The sequence below is a fragment of the Daucus carota genome, chromosome 7 (assembly GCF_001625215.2).
Source record: "Daucus carota subsp. sativus chromosome 7, DH1 v3.0, whole genome shotgun sequence".
NCBI lineage: Eukaryota > Viridiplantae > Streptophyta > Magnoliopsida > Apiales > Apiaceae > Daucus > Daucus carota.
The window spans coordinates 25,792,318-25,818,915 of record NC_030387.2 but is presented as its reverse complement, the minus strand read 5'-3'; the positions used below and the strand labels follow the sequence as shown (position 1 = coordinate 25,818,915).

At 33.5% G+C, this 26,598-nt stretch overlaps 3 protein-coding genes across 7 annotated transcripts; 2 read left to right on the top strand and 1 right to left on the bottom strand.

The window, feature by feature from the left end:
• Positions 1 to 1,713: 1,713 nt before the first annotated feature.
• Positions 1,714 to 11,564, top strand: LOC108193805 (RNA pseudouridine synthase 6, chloroplastic). Of its 2 annotated transcripts, none has more exons than XM_017360627.2 (9): positions 1,714 to 2,029; positions 4,341 to 4,469; positions 4,554 to 4,808; positions 4,900 to 4,981; positions 5,652 to 5,767; positions 5,866 to 5,920; positions 7,102 to 7,213; positions 8,432 to 8,601; positions 11,115 to 11,564. In XM_017360627.2, the coding sequence occupies exons 1-9, from the start codon at positions 1,800 to 1,802 to the stop codon at positions 11,385 to 11,387; spliced, it is 1,422 nt and encodes a 473-aa protein (XP_017216116.1). In that variant the 5' UTR covers positions 1,714 to 1,799; the 3' UTR covers positions 11,388 to 11,564. The 2 variants fall into 2 exon arrangements, with proteins under 2 accessions (XP_017216116.1, XP_017216117.1); XM_017360628.2 differs by having other exon boundaries at positions 1,887 to 2,029; positions 4,565 to 4,808.
• A 789-nt stretch (positions 11,565 to 12,353) lies between these two features.
• On the top strand, positions 12,354 to 13,983 carry LOC108194175 (probable xyloglucan endotransglucosylase/hydrolase protein 8). The gene is made up of 4 exons (XM_017361088.2): positions 12,354 to 12,702; positions 12,855 to 12,955; positions 13,071 to 13,273; positions 13,462 to 13,983. Exons 1-4 carry the CDS (start codon positions 12,534 to 12,536, stop codon positions 13,862 to 13,864), a joined length of 876 nt encoding a protein of 291 aa, XP_017216577.1. The 5' UTR covers positions 12,354 to 12,533; the 3' UTR covers positions 13,865 to 13,983.
• A 71-nt stretch (positions 13,984 to 14,054) lies between these two features.
• Positions 14,055 to 17,905, bottom strand: LOC108193981 (protein translation factor SUI1 homolog). Of its 4 annotated transcripts, none has more exons than XM_017360849.2 (6): positions 17,744 to 17,905; positions 15,737 to 15,816; positions 15,190 to 15,304; positions 14,634 to 14,839; positions 14,501 to 14,554; positions 14,055 to 14,406 (listed from the first exon to the last, which is right to left on the bottom strand). In XM_017360849.2, the coding sequence occupies exons 3-6, from the start codon at positions 15,224 to 15,226 to the stop codon at positions 14,362 to 14,364; spliced, it is 342 nt and encodes a 113-aa protein (XP_017216338.1). In that variant the 5' UTR covers positions 15,227 to 15,304; positions 15,737 to 15,816; positions 17,744 to 17,905; the 3' UTR covers positions 14,055 to 14,361. The 4 variants fall into 4 exon arrangements, with proteins under 4 accessions (XP_017216338.1, XP_017216339.1, XP_017216336.1 ...); XM_017360850.2 differs by having other exon boundaries at positions 15,190 to 15,301; XM_017360847.2 differs by lacking the exon at positions 15,737 to 15,816 and having other exon boundaries at positions 17,744 to 17,904.
• Positions 17,906 to 26,598: the final 8,693 nt, after the last annotated feature.

Sequence of the window (26,598 nt, the reverse complement as noted above, 5' to 3'; positions counted from 1 at the left end):
CAAGCAACAAAATGGGACTAAAGAAGAAGTGTATGGATAGTATATGTTCTTGGAGTCAAAAACTAGAGTGGCACTGTGTCGAATGGCAAGAGATTACATAAAACCGGCTTCGAACTATAACGCTGGATCGAAGTTTCATAAGCCTTAACAAAGTAAATATTATCCACATTTCAAGGTAATAATTATAGTGATTTTTAAATTTAATTAAAAATGAACCCATTGATTTATGCAATTTATATATTAATTTTCGTACTAACTATAGGATGCCATCGGAGCTATTGATGGAACACATATTAAATGTCGCGTACCGGAATCAGAACGTACAGTATATTTTGGTCGCAAAGGATATGCCACTCAAAATATTCTTGCCATATGCAATTTTAACTTGTGTTTTACTTTTGCATGGGCGGGTTGGGAAGGCAGAGCACATGATAGTCGTATTTTGAACGAGGCCAGAACTAATCCTGAACTTAATTTTCCACATCCAATCGGAAATAAATATTATCTTGTTGGTGCAGTTTATGCACATAAAAAAGGATATATGGCTCCGTACAAGGGTTCAAAAATAAGATATCATTTACAAGATTTTCGTCGCGCTAATGGTACTGCACGTGAACCGTGAAATGCAAAAGAGCGATATAATCATTTACATTCATCGTGTCGAATGGTTATCGAACGGACATTTGGAGCGTGGAAAGCTAGATTTGCTATTTTGACAAATATGCCAATGTATACAATAAATACGCAAACAGATATCGTTCTAGCTACAATGATGGTTCATAATTATATCAAGAAATCAAATGTTGCAGATAACGCTTTTCAAATTGCCGAATAGGAAAATTATATGTCGGAAAATTCAACTTCAAGAACTAATACTAACCGTGGAGAATCCAGCAACGAAGGCAATAATGATGAAATTTGGAATGCAAAACGTGATGAAATTGCAGCTGGTATTAAATAAATGATGCACCTTTTTACTTGTATTATTTGCAGTTATTAATTTTTTTTCTTTTAATGCAGCGTTTAAAATTTTGTACTTAGTAAAATATTTCATGTATTAACAATAAAAGATCTTTTGTAATTATAATTAATTTTTTAAAAGAAACAAATTGTTTATATTACAAAATTACCAAACTAATACCAACTTATAAGTTAAGTTATCCAAACACTTAAAAATCTTCTGGTAGCTTATAAGTCACGATATCCAAACACTTCTGGTAGCTTATAAGTCCAAACCAACTTATAACTTCTAAGCCACTTCTTTATTTTAAGTAATAAGTCACTTCTTTTAAACCCTACCAAACGGCCCCATAACATGCACAAACAATTTAAATAAAAATTTTGAGTTCTAAATTTAGTTTTATTAAAAATTGTTTTGAAAAAATAATTTAGTTTTATTAAAAATATTTAATTTTTAATAATTTGTTGGATAAAAATAATGAAATTTTACTTATTTATTTAGACTTACATATGCCAATTAAATTATCGGTTTTTCTATTGTGTGCCTATGGGCACACAATAAGCGCTAACATCTATGAGTTTGGTGCATTCTTATTGGTCATGTAATCATAAATATGGATTGACCCTGCATTTACATCAATTCAACCAATTAAAATCCACCAAACTCATCAAATTTGGTGTATATTGTGTGCACTTGGGCACACATTAGAAAGACCCTTAAATTATTAGAAATTTATATCTTAGCCGGGTTAAAACTTAAAAGCAGTGCGCAGAGAGAGAAGAAAACCCCCGCTGGTCTAAAAGCCCCTTCGGTTCTAAAATCCATTTCTTGCTCGAAAATGGCGATTTTGTCTTCTTCGTTCCTTTCAAATAATATAATGTCTTCACTCTTCGGCAGCTCCAGTTTGGCCGGCCCATTAGCTCTGGTGCGCACTTTAGCCTCCACACATACTCTTATCCGCCGCAATTCTCACTTGTTTACACGCGCAAATACACCACCAACAAGAAGAATCTTCTGCTCTCAATCTTCTGCTGTTACAGTGCATAATACCGCTATTTCTTCAAATGGGTACCTTCTAATTTCCCTTTTCCCTGGCCCCTTTTTATATTTTGCATATATTAAATTCAATTCTATACTTTTTTTTTCACTGCTCGCTCTTGTAAAGTATAGTTGTGTAACTTAATTTTAATTAATTTTTTATTCAGAAAAAGAAAAAGAAAAAGAAGAACTGTACTTTACAAGCCGCGTCCGGTGTCCCCGTTCCCCAATGTTTACTACTAGGGGACGGAGGGAGTATACTAATATGTATGTATGTATCATGTGTTTCCTATCCTAATATTCAATGTTTTATTGGTGACATAGTGTGTTTGGGATTGTTTTTGGGATTGTTTTTTTTTGAAGGTTTTTCTTTTTAAGTAACCAATTTAATGGAAATGGAATATGATAGAAGTTTTTAGGCTATTATAGTTAGAGCAGGTGTATTGGAGCAGGCGACACCTGAACCGGACACAAAAATTTAGTGTTTGGGCTTGAACTTTGGGTACATGAAATATGAAAATATATGTACACAAAATTACATGATGAATTGTGACCGGAGGGATTGATAATGGGTCTACACTGAATTGTTGTCCTGAGTGGTTAGATATGGATTTTCATTTTGGGGACACGAAATACATATATTTATAAATAAATAAGTAGGCAAAAGCTCAATGGAGACTCGGAGACCATTCTACATTATTGAATAAAATGTGAAACAATGATATAGATCTTAATATTGGTCTCCGAAGAACTTAACTTAAGTAGTTTTATGTAATAAGCAGTAATAAACATATATGTAGGGTTAAATGTCAGGTAGGTGACTGACTATGTCCAAAAAACTCAAGTAGGTCACTCATTGCAAATTTGACCCAAACTGATCATCAATTAACTTAATTTGATTATTCCTTTAAAGTCGAAAATTGAAATTACCCAAAATTGAAAAATAATGACATATGAGGGTAGAGCTCATTTTGGGATTTAATATGATTACTAAAACTTGCTATTGGCTCACAGAATCATGATAAAACCTGGTTTTTATTCTCCCTATTTTTGGGGTTTCGAATAATCAAAGCCAGATTTTATCATAATTCCGTGAGTCAAATAACAAGTTTTAGTAATCATATTAAGTGCATTTGTGACGCGCGCATTCCACTTTGGCCCTAAGCGTCCTTTTTTCATTTAACAATTATGATCATTGATTAAATCTAGTTGAGAAGAGAAGAGTGTTATCAAGGCTAGGAATGATGTGAAGCTAATTTATAAGAGGTAAAGATTGAAATTTGTGATCTGAAGGGGCCCATTGCAGATGTCATGGTTGGGTTGGGTTGGGTTAATTGGTCACATGTGGAGTGTGGTGATTTTTGTCAGCCTAGTTAGTTAGTTACGGACTAACATTGGAAAAGAAAATAGAAATTTAACTAGAATTGGGGTGCACTAGTACGGCTTCAAATCAGGTTCCAGTACCAAATAATGGGTAATATTCCTGGACGAATCTTTTTTAAGCGAAAGGGTATAAGAAAGTAAGAAAATATTATTTTGGTCTATATTAACCATTGAAGGACTTCGGCATGGACTTCTATTGCCTTAATTTACAAATAATAAGATTTATTAATCTATGTTGTTAATGCTTGAATGTCAAAACCAAATTCTTGGTCTTTACTTCGTGGTACAAATGGCTTCTTAAAAAGGATATAAGAAACAAAAACACCAATTGCATAGAATCAGAGATCTAAATTAGAAATACTCACATAATTTCCTGTCCGCCTCCCTCATGTATTCGATTTTGCAAGATTTAGTTTGGATTCCTTCAACTTTTACCTAAAGTTAATGGATCAAGTAAATTATATTAAGGTTAATCTCCGACTTGTTGGTGACTAGAAGAAATTAACAATCACGATACAATTCGTACTTCTGAGTTAACTAAGAAATGACTGTACTAATCTTTATTTTTCTGAACCATGTGGGACACCCCTCTTTATGCAGGCCAAAACACCTATGTTCTAATATAACAATGCACTTTTCACGATCAGAATGAACAGCTAACACTTGAGCATGTAATATCATGTCTAAATATGCTTGCAATAATGTGCCACCTTTGCTTGCATCACGCACCTACATTCATGGTAACCATGGAACAAACTTTGATAATTTTCACTCTATTGATATTTATCAAATTTGTAAGTTATCATCAATATCAGTTATACAGTAGCCTATCTTTTGCACCGGAGATTATCTAATCTTTTTCTAACTTTGATTAAGAAAAGAACTTTCAGAAGCAAATGTTCATGCCTTTATAAACATTGGACTTTCTGCTGATATATTATGTTTTCTTATTTTGCAGAAACCCCGAGTATGGTCGCTTGCTACCTTGCCCTTCACACCATGGACCACCAAGAATTGAACACTTGGTTGTTAAAGATGGAGGGACTGTTCTTGAATATATTTGCAAAGTTTTGGATCTCCCCCCTCTGTGAGTATTCCTACATATTTGTCCATTTGCTTGGACATTTTTCTTGAGTCTCTATTGCAATTCTCAGTAAACCAGACGTTAAAGGTTTGTTGCAGATCTCATTCATTTTGGTGCGGTATATTATGCCCTTGTTTGTCCAAAACCTCCTCCCACTGCAACTCCAGAGGAAATTGATTTGTACAAACAATATACAGATCCAGCAGTTCTGAGTAAGAGAGTATCAATCAAAGGAAAAACCGTGAGGGAAGCACAAAAAACGTTTAGAATAACTTCTGGTGACGAGTTTGTTGAAACTGGAACGTACTTACGGGTTCATGTACATCCAAAACGCTTCCCACGGTATAAACTGTTTTCTAGGAATAACCTGTCTCATCGGATTTAAACCATTGACCTCTTATATTTTCCCGTGTTGATTTACATTTTATCCCAGGTGTTATGAGATTGATTGGAGATCAAGAATTATCTCAGTAACCGAGTCCTATGTTGTCCTGGATAAACCTGCTGGTACATCAGTATGTAACTGATTCTTTTTCTCATGTTTATCTTGATACTCAGTAGAAAATTTATCTTCCATCGGTAAACAGATATTGTTCCTCAATCTATGCTTTCTTAAAACTTCTTCTTGTTCATTTAAGCAATATTATGGGACTATGTACTGAAAGAATTACAGACTACTACCTTATTCAAATGTGTTCATATATCGATGTATTCGAACATATTTAAGATAGTGCACATGCATTTGTATCATAATATTTTTGTACATTATATGATACATGCATTAAGTTTGAATTTTCTACCATGCGATTGTTTGATAAGTGACTAGTTGCTGAATTTTTTTGAAGTAATGAATGAATGTTTGCTTTTGAAAGATATGGAAAAGAGTCTTTATGTCTCTACTTGCTGCTAGGTATATGATGTCAACAACAATAATTCGCTGTTCAAATACTAATATTTTGACTAAAGTCTCATGCTCCAGTTCTTTTTATTTGGTTCTTCTGCCCCTGTGCTCAAATATGCTGCAGTAATAAAAATTCTATATAAGAGAGGAGGAGCAAATGAATCACTTCTTATATTTAGTGCCTCTTGTTGCTTATATCCATAGTTCCATACCTGCTTAAATTCTGAAAAGTGAAAACTAGCCATTGGTGCTTACTATATCTAATGAATACGTGCCTTATTTAGGTAGGTGGGACCACAGACAACATTGAAGAAACTTGTGCAACATTTGCCACTCGTGCCTTAGGGTTGACTGATCCACTAATGACTACTCATCAAATTGACAATTGCACTGAAGGCTGGTAACTGATTTATAATATTTAATACGCTGACTTATTATTTGTACCCATAAAGTTATGTATTTTTTGAATTTTGGAATTTTTGGCTCATACATGTGCAGTGTTGTACTAGCTAGAACAAAGGAATATTGTTCTGTTTTTCATGGAAAAATCCGGGTAAGTCCACCAACTGTCTATTAAGCAAAACTGGGGAAAAATGCATCTTTAAGTAGTTATTTACTTGCCATCAATATTCCTCACTCTTGCAAGGGAAATTGAATTTTGTCATTTAATATGCTACAACATTGGATAACAAGTTTATTTACTCATTTTAGTTCTCATATACATCCTCGACTTTAAATGTGTACTTGCATCACAGAATCCATGCAGGGCAATGGCCTATGTATTAATATGATATAGATATATCTTGGTTATTCCTAAATTACCCTTATGCCTTATATTAAATATATGTATATAATGAGAGACAAACTAATGTGTGTAATTTCAACACAAACTTGAAGCCATCATACATTTCTACTCTAAGACAAACATGAAATCGTCATACAAGATAAATAATATCCCTATCCTTATAAATGAAAAATAAGAAGTATGAAAAATATGATTTATAATTAGTTAAAAAACAAAAAGAAAAGAGTAAAACTACCATCATTAGCATATATTAATATTTTAAAAGCTATTTACAGATAGATGCTAAAAATATATTTATTATTTCTACTATCCATTTACAATATAAAGGATATATTATAAAATCTAAATCTCTAAGAGAAAATATAATCAATCGGTTATTAACATTCAATTGAACTTTAATACATTATCATTAAATTCCTTCTGTAAAGAAAATGTGGGCATCCAACAATACTAAATTATTAGTAAAAATGATGTTAAAACTTAAATACAAGCAATAAATTTTAAATTATATATTTTCTGGTGCTTTGCACGGGTTTAAGGCTAGTATGATAAAATTGTACGTCGGAATTAACATATATAACATTACTTAAAGAAATTATGATTGTAACTGGATTGAAATCAAATTTGGAGTAAGAGTTTAAATATTTAGATTATGAAACCTAAATTCTTATTTTTTTAATCCTATTATAACTCATCCATATTATTACTGTCTAAGATCTTATTTCATAAATTCAGTTTTTTTTTTTATCATTATTTTGATTCAACCCAGAAGAATAAATAAATCCTTTTGTCGTTATATTAATCTGGCCCAATGACTGTCCAAAGGACTACCAAATATTTAAGCTTTCAGCTTCAATAGTATAGATTGATAGTATATAGACATCTTGTTGACTTCATGGTCTCTAATTTCTCTGTCTGTTTGATCTCAGGAAAAAAAGGTAAAGAAGCTTTATCTTGCTCTTACAGCTGCTCCAGTGCCAATAGGAGTAATTACTCACTACATGCGTCCAATCAATATTGCACCGCGACTTGTTTCCGAAGGTAGTCTTTGCTGTATTAACTGAGTCCCATTTTGGATATATATTGTAGTAACTGGGAACAATAATATAACTGAGTCCCATTTTGCAAAAATTTGGGGAAAATGAACTAGTCACCTGACAACGTCTACTGTATAATATGCACACCAATTACTTTGGCCAAAAGATCCTTTAGGTTCTTGAATTTAACCAACTAATCATGGAAATAGATATATTTACCCTTATTATGCTCTGTACACTGTGCCTTTAAGGTTAAGGGAATCAAGAAAACTAGAACCACAAATAGAGGCAGACCAGTTACCATTTGGAGTCCACACTATATGAGATCCTATGTTCGAATAACTTTATGCTCCCTGGACTTTGCGGGAAAGAGTTACCTTAATGCTATAAAGCTTTGGGTATCTACAAGTTGCTCATTTGTGTACCTATTTAATGATATTTATTGTGACACATTAGCTTTTGAACATAGGAAGATGGGATAGATTACCTCATTTGAATATGGGAACATGGGAACTTATAATTTAACCATTTGGAAATTGATACGAAAGATGAAAGCTTTGAAGATCCTATTTTGTAATCAGTAAATATTTGAAGGTATTTTGTGAAGTATATATATAATTATATATATGGCGAACTAGTGGTAATAATTACTCTTAAATTCTCTGGGAGGTCTTACCTGAACTTTTACTTCTTTTTTATCTTGTTTTTCCTTGTCTGCCTAAAATCAAAGCAATTACGAACTCTATTAAGTTTTATACTTGTTGAATTATCTTCTGATCCCTTTAAACTAGATAAGATGATTAGTATTACTTCTGATGTATGTGTTTCTGCGTGTAAGTATTTACAAAGTATATACCTCAACAGCATCTTGTCTAGGAATAGGTTTGACTTACAAATTAAAGCCTCTTTTGCATGCATACTTCAAATTTATGTTACATTTTAAGTTTCTTAAATGTTTTTGGACCAAGTCTTAATTACTGTTAACCTATCAAAAGACATAATTGGAGCATCTTTCTTAAGTGGCTCATATTGTTTTTCTCTTGTTCCAGTTCCAAATAATTTATTTACAAATAAAATTAGCCAAGCAAAGGCAACTATTCAGCACTATGTGAGATATTTTCTTTTTTGAATATTAGAGAAAGGGCAGGCAGTTGCTAGTGACATTTTTAAAATCGTTATATCTGCCAAGATTAATAGAATTTACCTTTGCCATCACATGCAGAATTCACAACAAGATGGTTTTTATGCCAACTAGAAATCTTAGAGTGTAAAATGGTTCCGTGGCCAAATGCTGATATTGAAGATAAATATAGTATTGAGGATTGTGGATGGCCTTCCCAAGAGTTTGCGTATGAGTGCAAGATAAGCCTATTAACAGGTCGAACCCATCAGGTATCTACAACTTCATTTATATTGTCTTCCACATTAGACCATCATATCATGTTTACTTATGCTGAAGTCTGAACTGTAGTGGTTACCACCTCTGGTTCTGGTTTTGCTTAAATTTAGAAATTTTCATTTTATTTTGTTGTCCCAGAATTAACCGGGATCGCGGAAACATAATCCATCTATAAACATAACTTGATTGGTAAGAAAGAATGCGACACAAAAGAAAATGTGTGTGTGTGTGTGTGTGTGTATGCATCTAAATAGAAGTTAAAATAACAAGAACCAAATTCTTAAGTCAACTTCACTTAATCTATGTCAATAGTCCCACTATAGCTGGAAGCAATTGCAAATGAAAGTTGTTAGTCTTGTTAGGTTTGAAAAGTGGTTGGACATTTTGAAGGAATGGAGGAGAATATGAGAACACGGACACGGTTAAGAAGCTGCCAAATGTGTGTTGGACGCGATCGACTCGGCATAGGTTCAGCTGATTACATTTTTGACTCTCCAGGTGGCTAGTCGATGCTCAAAACGGCAGTTGACCCCCCTGCATCAGAACAAGGAATAAATAAATTAATATGTATTTATTATATATATTATTATTTAGGTTAAGATTAGCTAAAATTGACTAGTTGGTTTTGTTATATTAAGTACACTAGTATATTCAAGATTATCGGAATTAGCTAATAATAAAAGGATTTGTTTCCTGTTATCTAGGATCTGACTCGCTTCAAGTGCGCTAGTTCTCCAAGTTAGGAGATCTACTTCAACAAGTGAATCATTATTATAGGCAAAGTTGAAATTTTATTGTGTGCTTTTGCCTATTCTCTACGAAAATGATTATTATCTCCTTGTTTTAAACCCCTCTTCTATCATTTTCTGCATCAAGTGGTATCTAGAGCCACCCGCTCCTCCACCCAAACACCATAAACCCTTTTCCAGAAACCACCAGCAGCAGTCTGCCAATAGTCATCAGCAGCCCGCCAGTAGCCTTTAAACATTTTGAAAGCCACTGAAATTTTAAGAAATTCCAAATTAGACACACAGTTTGACAACATGTATAAATCATGTCTTTCTATATAGATCCTCAAGTACTCAATGTCCAATTTTTACAACTTGATGGATTTTTTTGTGCTATCGAAGGCTTCTTTGAACAATCTTATCCACATGATTCACTACTGGGCAGCCGTTGATAGATACACATAATGGAAGATAGAATGTGAACAATTGTATGAAGAGTATGAAAATCTGAAAGGAATCAAACGAAGCTCTTTGAAGAGTTATGCATAACACGAGCAGCTTGTACTGTGGACAAATTGTGTGTTTATTTAGATTGAGAACACTTTTGGAGAGATTTACATGTACAAGTTGATGAAAGAACTCGTTTGTCATCAAAATGACATTCCAATACAGAAGTAGCGAAGTACAAGTTGATGGCGAAGAAATTTGATGCCCTGGAATTAATGTTCAAGTGCATGATGTACAGGTTGGTGATGTGATCATATGTACAAGTTGGTCATTTGATCAGAAAGGAGGATATTAATGTTCAAAGTCGATCCTTCAAGATGTCAAAGAGAGTTTTCAAACAACACATTGGCTTTATTATCCTCAATGGTTTTACGAAGTCAAACATATAAATGATGAATTTCAATGGCTGCCAAAAGTATATGGTCAACGTGTGTGGAGTCTTGTCGAGCATTATGGATTCTTCTTCAGTGTAAAGCATGTGGTCAAGAAGAATGGAAAGAGGAATCAGTATATTTATGTTATTAATTAGAAATAAGATTAATTGTGATTAGCTACAAGTATGATTCTATCAGAATAATTAAAGGATTTGTTGTTACGGTTGTAGATATTTATAAGGATTTAGTTATCTCAGGAAATTGCTTCCAAAGTAATTAATTATATATAACTCTTGTAATTTTCGTTATTGAATAGAGTTGAATATTATGAAATAAATTTGAGGCTTCATTGCGTGTTCCCAGCCAATATCAAATTAGTAACTCATTTCTAAATTGACTTAATTTGGTTACCAGTTTGAAAATATGTATCAACTTGCCTATAAAAATTTAATATTTTGTATCAATTTTTCATTGGTAGATGGTTTACTTGATACGTAATTTCAAATTAGTGACCCAATTGAGTCAATTCTGAAACGAGTGACTACTTTGATATATTTAAACCATATGAGTGATAAATTTGATATTTATCCCGTATATTATAAGTAAAATTGTAGTTGTGGTTGTAGGTTAGCTTTTGAGGCTGTGCTAAATTGCATAAATACAGTAATGGATATCGAAGTATGCTATTTTAATATCATATAGTTAAAGATATTTGTTGAACAAGCTTTATTGCACGGGTCGCACATTGTCAAAGTTTTATATCTGTTGAGAATTTCTAGATTCGTCAAAGGGCAAAGGAAACCTACAAATCCTTTATAATATGGCATAGACTGACATTTTTCACTAGCTGTAAAGCAGAGAGAGAACTCCCCTTGACATTAAATTCATATGATGCAGATTCGAGCACAATTGGCTGCTTGTGGTGCACCAATCGTGGGTGATGCGATGTACATGCCAGCTGCAAAGGCAGAGATTTCAAGGCCTGGACTTAATCCACTCGGGAAGTGCAAGAAGCAGTATGCAAGCGAAAATGACAGAGAAGTGGGAATTGAAGATTGGATTGCATGTCATGGAAAGGAACCTCGAATTGCTATTGGTCTTCAAGCATGCCAAATTTCATGGGATGACGGGGAGCATTTTTATGAAGCAAAATCTCCTTGGTGGAGATAAAATACATGGTTGCTATTTGCTAGATGATTTGTGTTACTTAATTTTGTTAGGTTATGTTTTAGGATTTTTTATTAAAACATATGAGGTTGATGTTTTTGTGCATGCTGCTTAAATTCTGTCAGTGGCCCAAGTTGTTGCCATCTCTAGTCTTTATTCATTATATTGACATTTCGTGCTTGCTTGTTCTTAACATATATTCTGTTATCCTGCATTTCTTTCTTTGCTCGAGGTTTTTGAAAATGATAAAATTACTATTTTTTTTTTTTAATGTCGAAGTTCATATGAGGCAAGATCACCCTGGTGGAGACAAATCATAAAACAAATGATGTTACTAGTCTCTAGATAATTTGTGTTGCTGCATTTGCTGCATTTGATCATGCATGAAATGAGTTGTAACACACATATTTACATGCACTGGATTCTGAAGCAAAGATATGTGCGCGTGCACCGATCACCTATTAATCAATGTTTGTAAGTTGCCGAATTGATTAAATTTCTGATTATTAATTAATCATCCGATTAATTTCTAATCGATTTAATCTCTTATTGATCCTTGTTTCGTGTCTTTATTGATTAAATTTGATTTTCGTTTTTACAGTACTGTATAAGAATAATATAGGTTTATTCCAAAAAGCCCGCTTTTTACAACACCGCATAAAATCCCGCTTTTTACAACACTGTGTAATAGTAATATGGTTTTATTTAAAAAACTGTAGATAGAATGATCACTAGTGGTCGTGGTTTGCATAATAAGTTTCTGCAGCCCAGATCTTGTATTGCAAGTTGCTAAAAGAAAATATGACAATGAAGTCCACTGTAGAGCTCAAAATGCAACATGAAATTTATTATATGCCCAACTCATCCCAGAGACAAGTGCTCAATCCCAGCTGGCCACATTTCTTTGCTTAAACAGCGTCGGTGTGGTATTGTTTTATAATTTTCAGGACTCAAAATGAAGGCTACAAGGCTAAGACAGTAAATTTATCCCAGACAGACCATAACACCAACATGTGGTTTTAGTTTTTGAATACTGTTGTGCCTTCACATGGACAGCAACTTTTAAGACACACTCATATAAATCACAATGCTCACCTCTGAGAATTGCAGATCAGAAGAGCTTAAGCTTTTTCAAGCTACTCAACCAAAATGGAGACAAGGGCCATGATCCTTTTCATTGTAGCTCTCATGGCTGCTTGTTGTTCAGCTCAGCCGAAGAAATCTTTCGAAGACAATTTCAGTATAATGTGGTCTGAAGATCACTTCAAGACTTCGGAAGATGGTCAGATCTGGTACCTTAACTTAGACAAGGATACAGGTACGTTTTTATACAACATCGGATCAAGCATCGTTTACAATTATTTATTAACATATATTGTAGCTCACGAGAGAGATACGCTGGGTATGTTTGGTTTGATTTTATTTCTGTGTCGGATATTAAATTCACTGTGTTTCATTCTTGGAAATCAGGTTGTGGGTTTCAGACAAAACAAATGTACAGATTTGGTTGGTTTAGCATGAAGCTTAAGCTGGTTGGAGGAGACTCTGCTGGAGTTGTCACAGCTTATTATGTAGGTCTTAAAATTATTATAAAATTTCTTTTCTAGTAATAAAATGCCAATATTACTTATATATTAGTAATCATAATATAATAAAAAGGTAATTAACATTGAGGTTTATTTGCAGATGTGTACTGAAAATGGGGCAGGGCCAACCAGAGATGAGCTTGATTTCGAGTTTCTGGGGAACAGAACAGGGGAGCCATATCTGATACAAACAAATGTGTACAAAAATGGGACTGGAAACAGAGAAATGAGGCACATGTTATGGTTTGATCCTACTGAGGATTTCCACACTTATTCTATCCTTTGGAACAGTCACCAGATTGTGTGAGTCTTTGTTTCCGATTTTGAGTTTTTCTTTTCATCTTCACTGTCATAAGCACATTCTGTTATGGCTATCATTCTGACCGATGAAATAGGCGTTTCAGGTTACTAACACATAGACATATCATGATATGACTGAGTTTCGTATAAGATATTTTCAACTCAGATATTCTTGGAACATAAATCTGCAGATTTTTTGTGGATAAAGTTCCGATAAGAGTGTACAAGAATGCAGATTACGAGAACAATTTTTTCCCCAATGAGAAGCCAATGTACTTGTTTTCGAGTATCTGGAATGCAGATGAATGGGCAACAAGAGGGGGACTAGAGAAGACAGACTGGAAAAAAGCACCATTTGTGTCAACATACAAGGAATTTAGCGTCGAAGGATGCCAGTGGGAAGACCCTTACCCTGCCTGTGTATCGACTACAACAAAGAACTGGTGGGATCAATATGAATCTTGGCATCTTACCAAGGACCAGAAGACTGATTTTGCTTGGGTTGAGAGAAACCTTGTTATTTATGATTACTGCAAGGACGCAAAGAGGTTCCCAACCTTGCCTGAGGAGTGTTCATTGAGTCCATGGGATTAGGGGTCAAGACAGATCAGTGATTTATCCATCATCCTGTGATTTCAAATAAGTATATAGAGAGGCATATGTTATATTCTTTTGGAAATTGTATGCAAATTAAATTTATTTGTTCGGGTTTATATCCAAGAAGTATATGATAAAAACATTTATAACTAACAATTCATCAAATATAAATGCAACTGGAAAGACATGACATGAACTTGTGCAGTAAAATATTATTATATTACACAAACATGATGGTAACAGGTCAATGACCCTTAAAGGTTCCACATGGTATGGCATTGTTATATAGTGCCTTGTAACACTGAATGTTTTACAGTTAGACACTTGTGCATTAGACACAAAAAAGTGCAAAACAAATCCAGGACAATCCACAATACTAGAACTAGACTACTAGTTCAATATATCGATATTATAAGTATATCGGGTAGAACGCTAAGATGTAGACAAGAGAAGTTGCAACGTCAGGCAGATTGATATGCTGCCACCACTACAACTTAAAAACCATGTATTTTGATGTGTTCCTTCTTCACAATGCCTGCCTGTTCAGATGAACATTAACATGGAATTAAACAAGAGAACACAGTGAATGTACAAGATGAATGTTTTGGACAATGGGGAGTAGGAGATAATTACTTGAACAAGGAAGGTTGAAACATTCTTCCGCTGATCACCTTGAAGCTGGATAACCTGATATATTAAACGAACTTTTAGACTGTTTAAAATATGCAAATAGAAAGTATGCCGACATAAAGCAAAATATGCCTACCTTGCCGAGCTCAGGGTCCTGAACTACAGTACCATTGCAGCAAAACTCTTTCTTCAGGTCTTTAAGAATCTTATTGTAACTAAATTCTTTTTTCAACCCTTGGACAGTTGTCAGGCTTTTCCTGCCATTACGCTGCTGTATGCGAATATGGACGTATTCCTTTGTGCCAGCACCTGAGTCCTCAGCATTTGCCTCAGCAAAGGGATCTGTAAATACCATAATGTGCAGAACAAAATACTGTCACGTCTATCAATAAAAAGAAATACACCAATAAGCATGGAAATTTTTTAAATAACAATGCGGGTCATTACTTTAACAAGGCAGGTCATAACACAATTGATATCCTTGCAGAAATTTCAATTCCGAGCCAGTAAAAATTTTACTTAGCACAGAGGGTCAACTACAAGGAGCTAATATCAAATAAAAGCTTGATATTGATAGCTATGATCAAGGAGCAAATAGCTGAGAAAATCAACTTGGTAAGTGAAACAAATGGCCACAGAGCAATAAAAAAAGTTCTTCCTAAAGATAGGATAGTGACATATAAAAAGCCTACCGAAGGTTGATGGGATCTGGATGTCAAGCTCAGACATGAACCTTGGCTTCTAGTATTGATTGGAATATATTGACCAATTAATGTTGCTTATTGCCTTATATCAAAATGCCAACTGCTGAACAAATAAATGAGAAATGCATTAGCTATCAATCCTGTAACGAAGAGCAATATTAAAATTATAACAAAATAGTACAAGTGACAACAATAATTTGGCGAATAAAAGACCCACATCCATATTAGTATGTCATGTAAACAAACCCCTAGTAAAGTGGCCAGGACAAAAATTAACCATAACATTTTAAAAATCTATATTTCACCTTCACTGCTGATTTTGAATAGAAAAAGAAAAAGATGGACTAATATTGCATGTAGTTCAGGCATCAAGGCTTGATCTCTTAAGCATTTAACAAATCATATCAAGATTATATTCAAAAGGCAAACTAAACAATGTTTTGAATCTTAATAATCAAATGATACATACATAGATTTACATTTGTCATATTTTACTAAATAAGACTACGTATTTTGATCAATATTATTTACTTACTGTATAACTCTGTAAAGCTTTATCTGCTACTATTAATTGCTCAAGCTCAACCCTTATTTTCCTCCTTCCTCACCAAATACCTTCATTTCAATGTATATCATTAACAGATAAAATGAATTCTGTTATTTGAAAGTTTAAATCATGTAATCAGTTTCTATGCAACATTGAAGAACAACTTCATCCACCTAAAGCATTAATGTGCAATGAGCTAATACTTTACCAAACTCGGTTGGAAGTGCTAGACTCCGCAATTTATCCAGGAAAAAAAATGTTTTTGGCCTAAGTAAGTGTTCGATCGTCTTTTTGTCAATAATAAAATAAAGAGGTTAAAGTGTCTATACCCACATCTGAGTGTCAAACACAGCAAAAAAGAAGAGTCGAGGTAAAGGAGGCTAGATATAGAATTTTGCATCGTTAGTGCTAAATACATAAGCTGTTGTATAATTTGGATGGTAGAGATGGAGAATATTGATATGAAATTTTTTCTCAGTATTTTACAATGTCTGACTGTACAAGCCAAGTTGATACATGAACCTGCTCGATACTTATTGTACTCATCATTTAATTTCTCATCAACAAGTTCCAAATATGTTGTACTTTGGCTAAATTTCTCTACCATCTAAGCAGGTTTTCTTTCTCTAGCATCACTCGGGAAGAAAGGACTTGCAACAATGGCCTATTTCCAGAAACAATCAAAGGATTAAATCTCCAATACTGTAAATATCCCGCATTCCCACTTTACCATCAGGCAGCCACTTCCACCATATTCTGGTGCAACATAGTATAGTGTGCTTTTTATAATCCGCTTAGTTCCCTAATAAATATTTATTGACTCCACTATGGATTATTATTCAATTTTCTTTTAATCTCTACAACTAAACTTTGTACGAGTCACTCTCAGTCTATCCTTGTTGCATTTTTTCCTCCTGTAAAAAGAAAAGCTTTCAGTATAGCTAAGATGTGGCATTTTCACTCTTTTCCTGTCTTCATCTTAAGCTCTCTGCCCATTGACTCCTTAATTTGACCTTATCTGCGTGCTCTTCTTTTACTATCCTTCATTTTTCTTGAGCTTCTAGAGCAAAACACTTCTTATCCCAATATATTTCCTCCTCAATATTCTTTATAAGAAACTCAGACCCGACATTTGTAATTTGGCTCCAAGTCAAAATTTTGATTTTAATATGAGAGCTCTTTATTTTCTATTCCAGATTTGATGCTAAGCAAATTCGCTTCCATCCACTCAGTTACATAATCTGCACTGCCATTTTTCACCAGTCCCCTTCCGCACCCATTAATCAATTCCTCCCCCCTTTTATTTTTCAACTAGAATTCTTTACAACAACCATATCAGCAATCAAATTCAATTTTTAATCGATCAACACTCCAAGCCTCACAATCAAAAATCTACAACTTAGTTCAAATCCTTAAAACCGTTTTCAAACCCAAATCATCTTTACCTAAAGGCTAAATACTCCTATTCTTATCATCTTCATCATTCAAAACCAGTGTCATTACAATAAAATAGAACGTGAGCTAGCACCAATCGCATCATTAATAATCGAAATCTCATTTTCGGAAAGAATAAAGCCTGTCAAGCTTAGGAAAAATCTACCTCAAGAGGAACAATAACAATAATTAATCATAAAAATTAAATCTTTATAACTAGCCTCAAAATTGCTTCTACAGTTACCCTTCACAAAAAAAAACAAATCAAAAGGATGTGTACATATATTATTCCAAAAACATGCAAAATAAATAAAAATTCCCACATAAAAAAGCTGAAATCAAATTTGATTCTTGATACCCTCAAAATCATCAAGACCCACAAACACACATACACACAGCTATACATACATGATCTTGAACATATAAAAAGAGCTCAAACACAAATCAAGGAAAGACCCATCATTTCATGATGAAAATGAAAAAGGAAACAAACCCATTAATCATACAGAACAAACAAACACATACATGAACCAAAATATAAGATTAAACACAAGAAATTACCTGATGGAGTTTTTCAAGGCAGAGAAAGGAGGGAATTGATAAAGATTGTGCAAAAATGTTTGTATGTATATGTGTGTATTTCTAAAAATGGACAGACGGTGACGCCTCAACACAAGAAACAAGGATCTTCACAGGCCTCATATTTTGGAATATGCTCAACTGATTTCGGTTATTTCTTTTGAATTATTAAATAATTTTCTGTTACTCGTTTACTCTGCAAAATTTAAATAAGTTTTTTTTTTTTAGGAAATTAAATAAGTTATCTACCATAAAATCATAAACTTCTTTTCTTTGACACAATAATCATATAATCTTAAAAAATATTTATATTAATTAAAGCTCTTATTTTAAATTTAGTAGAATTTTTTAAAATAAACTAACGAGATACAATATTAAAATATTTTTAAAAAATAATTAATAAGACCTTATTGGTTTTAGAAAATATATTTTTGTATAAGTTTTTTGAGTACATATCTTTTTATATTTATTACTTGACCAAAAACCAAAAGAATTCAATATTTTAAACCAAAGTCAACCACAAAGTGGCTATATTTGTCTAAATATACACGCATCGCTTTCTGTACTTGTCTACTTGTCTACTTGTCTTCTCTTCTTGCCTTAAATGTGATCCTGGCATTGCTTAAATCTTTCACACGTCCATTTTTCACCTTTATATTTCACATTCTCTCCAACGGGCTCAATTCTCGTAAAAATGGGTGCTTGTTTTAACAAAAACAAGAACACTCATCGGCAGGAGTTGTCCCATATCGGTTGTGGAAGGAGCATAAAGTTAGAATATAAGCTGGCAGAACAAGTCCAATTAGGACGGGATCTTTTGGAAGGTGCCCAAAAACAAAGCTGTGCGAGTTAGGCCTAAAGCGGACAATATCGTACTATTGTGGAGTTAAGCTCGCTTAGCAGGCCCAACAAGTGGTATCAGAGCCAGGTTGGAACGGTCCGTAACAATTTCAAGCAGGCTCCACAACAGGCCTAGGAAGAGGCAGATGGGCTACCAAAAATGGGCTTAAGGATAAGGCAGGTGAGCCTTCCAGTTCAGGCCTAGGCGGAGCCAGATAGCCAGACTGACTTCTAGTATGGGTTTAAGGGGGAGCCCGATCGCACACTGGGAGGCAGAATTCGACAAGTGTCGAGCCCGATGTGTGAAGGGGGAGATTGTTAGGAGTTGTCCCACATCGGAACCGAATTTGGTCGGTCGGTACTTGGGCTGAGCTATGAGCCTATTTTATATAATCAAGCGTCCTTTTTAATTAAAACTATTATCTTTTTTATATTTTATAACTAAAAAAACTCAATTTTCTTAAAATAATATTGGGCAACATGACAATTACCCTTTCTAACTAAAACACATTATCTTTTTTCACAATCCTAACTAAAAAGAGATTTTTCTAAACACAACACATGGAACATACGTATAAAAAATAATATTATTATATATCTATACCATATTATAAAAGTAAACATTAGTCGATACATGGGCCGAAATACGACATATCTATATAACAAATTATTCATTTTAATTAATATTTATCTTCTTTATATTTTCTAACTAAAATAACTCAATCTTCTAAAATAACATAGAGTAGCATAGTAATTACTTTTCTAAGCAAAACACATTATTTTTTTTAGATTTTTAACTTAAAAAGACAGATTTTCCACAATTAACACGGGCGACACATACATAAAACTATAATATTATTATATATAATTATTAATAAATAATGGCTAATATTTTTCAATTAAAATACATTAATATTATTTTTAAATACTCTAATGGTCTCACTTTAAAAGTAATATTATAAATCTATACTATACTTATATTATTATACCACTAAAGCCGAAATAGAAAAGTTCAGTCGGTCGGTCAGTCGAGTTTGGCGAGCCGGTTGGTATTCGACCTCCAGACCTCTTTAATTTATAACATATCATAATATATTTTTTATTTTCTATTATGACTAAAATATTGTAAATTAGATCAGTATGATGGGTTGATATTTGGATTTACGCGTCTCTTTAACTTATAATATATATTCTATACGATATTATCAATCATTAATAACGAAATATTGATTGGTTGATATATATTTGAGTTTATAGGTCTTCTTAAATTATAACATATAAAAAAATATATTTTAACATCCTTATTAAAATATATATGTTCAACGTAATTTTTAATTAGTTATTTGACAGACTTAACTACTAAGAGTTTATTCAGCTGTTAAATAAAAATTTTATTTAATCATATTATTCTATCATAATTTTATTTTCAAAATAAAATTAGTTAAATTTAAAAAATATAAAATAAAATAACAAATATTATAATCGCCCGTGCGTTGACAATCTCAAGTAGGCTCCACAACGGGCCTAGGAAGAGGCAGATGGGCTACACAAAATCGGCTTGAGGATGAGGCAGGTGGGCCTTCCAGTTCGGGCCTAGGCGGAGCCAGATAGCCAGACGGACTTCCAGTATGGGTTTAAGGGGGAGCCGGATCGCACACCAGGAGGCAGAATTCGACAGGTGTCGAGCCCGATGTGTGAAGGGGGAGATTGTTAGGAGTTGTCCCAAATCGGTTGTGGGAGGGGCATAAAACTAGAATATAAGCAACCAGAACAACTCCAATTAGGACGAGGTCTTTTGGGAGGTGCCCAAAAACAAAGCCGTGCGGGCTAGGTCCAAAGCGGACAATATCGTACTATTGTGGAGTTAGGCTCGCTTAGCTGGCCCAACACTCATGGTTACAGATCAAATGCAAGAAACAGTAGTGCTTCTGCTTATCAAACAGTTGTAAATCAAAATCATGAAAAAACCCATGTCAGATTATGATCAAAATCATCAAGAATCATGGCATGAACCTCAACTTCACACACAAGTGAAACCAAATGTGCAAAAGAGTTATCAAGTTAGGCCTTTTGAGGATGTTAAGTTGCATTATAGTCTTGGAAAAGAGTTGGGCAGGGGCCAATTTGGTGTGACTTATCTTTGTAGTGAGGATTCAAGTGGGGGATTGTTTGCTTGTAAGTTTATTTTGAAAAGAAAGCTTGTGAGTAGAAATGATAAGGAGGATGTGAAGAGGGAGGTAATATAACTTCATCCCTTCTTTTTATCACAGCTTCATTACTAGAGATGAACTGGAATAATAATCTTAGAAGTGGACACTGATAACGTAAGTTGCCGTTTGAAGATTGTTCATGCTGTCGCTTCTTTTGGATTTGACATGTATAAAGACTGTTTATTTCTGTACTCTGTAGGATGGCCGGATCAACTATGAGGAATTTTGTACAATGATGAGAAGCGGAACCACGCAACACACTGACTCACTTTTTTAACGGATTTAGTAATTCTAATATCTGCAAGAACAGAAAGCCTTCGATTACTCACTACTGCTTGTGATGAGTGACAACAGAAGAAAATCATATTCCTCGCGGAGGTAGTAGTTTTTTAGTTCTGCGCATAATATATTTATTGAGTTTAAGGTGAACTACTCTACTAGAGTAGCCGCCGCCTTAGGGATAAAATCTGGCTTTTGTGCATATTTAGTTTGGAGTTTCTTTCGCTTGAACATTGTAACTTTGCTTCTTTGGTTTACCCCCACCATAGTGTATATAATAAGAATCCTTCTAAGAGATCAAGGTGAAGTGAGAACTGTTGCCGATGCTTCTGTTATAACAATGTTGATTTGATATTTGCTGTTTAAATGTGGAAGATGAGCGAAAAACTATAAATTATCGGTCAAGATGGACCGATGATTGAAGCTTTAGTCAGATGAAATTTGGTCACTGAGTTCGATTTAAGGAAACAACTGATCGTCCACAATTGTTGAGAGCAATTGCTTGACTGTCCACCAACAATTGTAAATATGCAGAATATTGGAAATCAAGTTTGTAAAACAGTCTGCCAACAAAGTGGCTCATCCTTGCTGGAGGGGCTATGACTCAATAAATCATGTCACTGTTGCACAAGTAAATAATCTGGGTTACATGCACTCATGCATGACACTGAAAATACCAAATCGGTTAAGACTCGGATCCCCTGCTTTCGACGATAAGAAGACACTTCAACTGAAAGAGTTTTATAACCAGAAACCATAGACTATGGCAACATTTATATGATATCATGTGTCTGTATGAAACATATTATGAGATAAATTAAGATACACATACCATATAATATCAATGGGATTTTGAAGCATTGTGCTTAAATCCTATAAACTCTGTGACATTTTATCAAGAATCCGCACAAAATCAAAATCACATACAATCCATTAAAATCCATGGACTAAAAACAATCCATTAAAATCCCAATGGAATACACCCCCGTTAATATCATATTTAGGAGCTGGGAGCTGTAAGTCGATGAACTACTTCAAATACCATGACACGGTCAGCTAGAGTTGGCACACAGATGATGAGGAAGTGCCTCAGTTCACAAGCACACAGCTGTTTAATGCTGGCCCTGATCAACCCATATCATAAGCTAAAACAATTGTCATATAGCACACTTCGAACCTGAATTCGAGCAGCATAGCTGACAGCCTAATTTTAAACAGAGTCATAGTCAAAATTCCCTAACCAACACAGGTGAGGAATTGCAGACGGAAAATTTGGTATAACCAACTCTGTTAGTTGTTCACCACTGCTACCATGTGTTTCTTACTTGGCACGGTGCCAAATTTCCAGTCCTTGTTCCTATGAATATAATTGGTAAAGACAACAAATTTGCAAAGCCAGTTACATAAACTATTCTGTACGAAAACATTGCAAATCAAAACATTTGGGAGGTGTTTGATTCGTGGTTAAGGAGCCTGGTTAACAAGAATTGGAACATCATGCATAAGTGTGTGCATTAGTTATTTGGTAGTATGGAATGGGAACCCCAATCCTCTTATGTTGTGTTTGGTTGGGGTGAATGGAATGGAATGGAATAAAATGAGTATAATTAAAAGAAAATAATAGAGTGGAGGAGGGAGAATTTTGAGAAAAATGAGTGAGTGCAAATTTTGAATGATAAGATTTGGGTAGAAAATATGTATGATAAGGAATGGAGCATTCCTTCCAAAATGGAGGGTTTGAGCTCTAGTTAAGGGTGATAGGAATAGAATGGTTGAATGAATGAAATTATTATACATTCAACTAAATAATAGTTCAAATCTCATTCCATTCCCTCCATTTTCATTCACCCCAACCAAACACAACATTAGGTGGTTAAATCATACTCTTCCCACCCCTAGGGTTTCCATACCATTCCCAACCTTAATCCAAACGCTAATGCTTCTGATTCTGATCTCTTCTCTTGCTACCAGTGAACTTGGAGGAATGACTCTCCTGGAGACTAGACCAATCAACAAAGTGATGACAATAGAATGATTGTGAAGACAACTTAGCATAATTGTGGCAAAGGCATTTAGTACATATAACTTCCCGATGTGACCATCCTTGCACATTTTGTTAGTGTGAGAGCATGTGAGAAAAGATTACACAAAGTTGGCAACGTTGCAATAGCCCCTACTATCAAGCTAATTATTAAACCTCTTTTGTGAAAGGCACGTTAGAGTCCAAACTTAAAAGGAAAAAAACTCTCATTTTTTTATGGTTTCTCACATTAATAAACAGATCAATCATCTCAATTAAGACATTGAGAGGATCTAATGAACGAGAACTGCAGATCACTTGACTAAGGGACTGATAGTCACTTCATATTCATAAGGTATTAGTTTGCAGGTAAAAGAGGAAATAGATCATACATTTATTAACTCGCTTACTGCATAAATTAGTGCAAACTTAGCAATATTTTAGCTAATTTCCTGTGAGTATGTAAAGAATCCTGTGGGTACTTTACTTGTTCAGCTATCTTTAGCAGTTTCATATGATTCTTCAAATTAATTAATCTTGCAAAAAATACCATAACAATGCAGAAGCACACAAGGAAAAGGAAGATCAAGAATGAAACTTGTAGAGTGAAAGGTAAATAAGATTGCTGCAATGTATATGAATTTATTAATACTTGGTGTTCTGGGACAGAAATTGGCGGCGGCGCCAAATTCAAAGGGCCTTAATTTCAGAATTCAAACAGTCATTCCTGATATTATCACCCAACATAGAAAAGATCAAGCTAAGTACTTGCAAGTAACATATATATCGAGTCGAATGCAAACAAGAAAACTCTAATACTATCTCTATCACACCATTAGCACCATCCTCAATTCTAGAGTCTAAAGTATCCGACCAAAATATTCCCAAATTTCAAGTGAAGTAGTCATCAATCAAAATCAAATCTTTCCAATACACAAAACAACCGAATAGTATAATTTAAGCATTCGCTAAAAAACATAATAGACCATTTAAAATATATGCACACAAATCAACATATACCAAAAATGATCAAAAAATTCTAGTTCTAAGCAAACCTATTTTATCCAATTTACCAAAGATCATAATTTTCTTATTCAATTCCACATATCAGACCTTACAATGCCCCCATTAGGCCTGAATATCAGGAAAAACAGGCGCCACAGCAAACAATTTCTTCCGCTGACCGCGCTTCGAAAACTGACTGAATCTCAAAGCAGGGAAAAAAGGGACACCTTCCATGGCCATATGGATCATCTGGGTCTCCAAGATTATCGATGTCGAAGACAAATTGACGAGTTTCGAAGGCGAAAGAGCGTTTTGAGAAGTGGGTTTTTTCAAATTAGCGGTGGATTTCTTGGAGTCTCGAATTCGAGCTAGTGCTCCTGGCTTTAAATATCTGTAACAAACGGCTTTTTTCTTGGATGGTGAATTCAAAACCCTGGACTTCATAGTGAGAGTATAGCGAATGATGGAGATTTGTGAACCCTAGGTAGGAATCTGGGTGTCGCTAGCTATGGGAATATGGTGCTTTTTGAAATTTGGGCGCGACAAGTTCTAATTTTTCTAATTTCTATTTTGCAGCATAAGATTTTCTATTTGGGTCATTGGGTGTCCAGGAGTATTTCAAAAAAAATTAAGAGTATTTTTTTTTAAATTTGAGAAGTACCCTATATAATAAAAAATAGTTAATAAAAAAGTACATTTTGTGATAGTTTATAAATTGTTTTGTAATTTATAAACTAAATAAATTTAAAGGGTTTTAAAAAATATACTTATTTCTGTCAAAATTTTTTATTTGTTTAAAAATATTATATGAATATTATCCAATTTAATTGTTTACAAATTTATTATATTGCAACTAGATGCAACCATAATCAACATAAAAAGTAATCAAAGTAATTTTAATTTTCTGGAAAAAAATTACTTCAGAGTTGTATTTGGTTTCAAATCACATAAAAGTATTGCATGTAATTGCAGTATTTTCACGAATATTTATAGAAAATAGTAATATTGTAAACTAATAAAGAAAATATAGTGTTTTAGATGGTTCTGAATTATTTTTTTGAAAGTTTTTCACTAAATTATGATATATAATTCCAGTTATCATGTGTTTGACAATTTTATTCTATATTTTTTATGATTGGAGATAAATAATTATATATTAAATAAACTATCGATCAATAAAAGAAAATTTTAAATATTAAAATTGACAAAGTAATTGGCTGAGATTAAAATAAGTACTTTTTAAAGTAAAAAAAAAATGAAGTAGAAGTCAGAAGTAAGTTAAAGTTTATAAGTAATAAAGTGTTTGGGAGAGAAATAAAATTTATTAAACAAAAACTAGTATTCTTAGTGGGTGTTTGGCATCGGCTTATAAGCCCGACTTCTGGAATTATAAGTTAGAAGCACTTATTTGTACCGTTTGTGTAAGAAGTCAAGAAGTACTTAAAAAAAGCTACGAATGCTAGCTTTTATCTCATGGATTCTACTTATTTTCCAAACATTTTTGGCACTTATAAGTCTTAGCTTGCTTCTAACTTCTTTTTTTTTGAAACAACTTGCTTCTAACTTCTACTTCACTTTTTTACTTTAAGCAATAAGCACTTATTTTAAGCTCACCCAAACGGCCCCTTAATTTTTTTAAATATTTTACAAATGAGTGCTTCTAACTTGTAAATCCAGAAGCTAAGTGTGGCAAACACCACTGTGAAAAGCATAGGAATGATTTGTTAAAATTGCGTACAAATGAATATAAGATTCTCTTCTCATGCTCCGTCCCTATTTACATGTTCATTTTTGTTTTCACGAAATCATATTTATTAATATTTGATGCAGTGGTTGAGCTCTTCTCTTCATTGCGGGAATTCAGGAGACTCCTGTCGTGTGCGTGTGTAATCAAATAGCAAAATAAAAAAAATATTTGACCAAATATTATAAATTATCCATCATTGCTTAAGATTTGAAAGTTGCATATTAAATTAGACTAAATATATTTTTTAATGATATAATTTTTATTATTTTTTAAATAATACGACAGATTTAAATTTCAGTCAAAATATAGTCAATTTAACTGGTCAAAAATTAAAATAGAAATGTAAAATGGGACAAAAGGAGTATCACATAATGATCAAGTTAAATATTACTAACTTCTTTTTTAAAATAATAATAAGCATAGAGTCGGAAGTAGGGTCTAAGTTTTAAAGTCGACTTCAAAACTAGGAATTCAGCCGTTATTTATTCGTAATCTTTATCCTTTTCTATCCCCTTTAGTGATAAACTTATTTCAACTTTTCATCATTTGTCTCTTATTTACTAGTTTTTAAATAAAATCAAGATCCAATATCAAGATTGTTAACCGCGTCCATCTTTTGGAATGTTAGTGTTATATATTTTGATATATTTTAGATGTTTTATGAGTTTTATTAATTTTTCTAAATATTTATATGATACTTTGAATGACGACATAAAATATGACACGGTAGTAAATA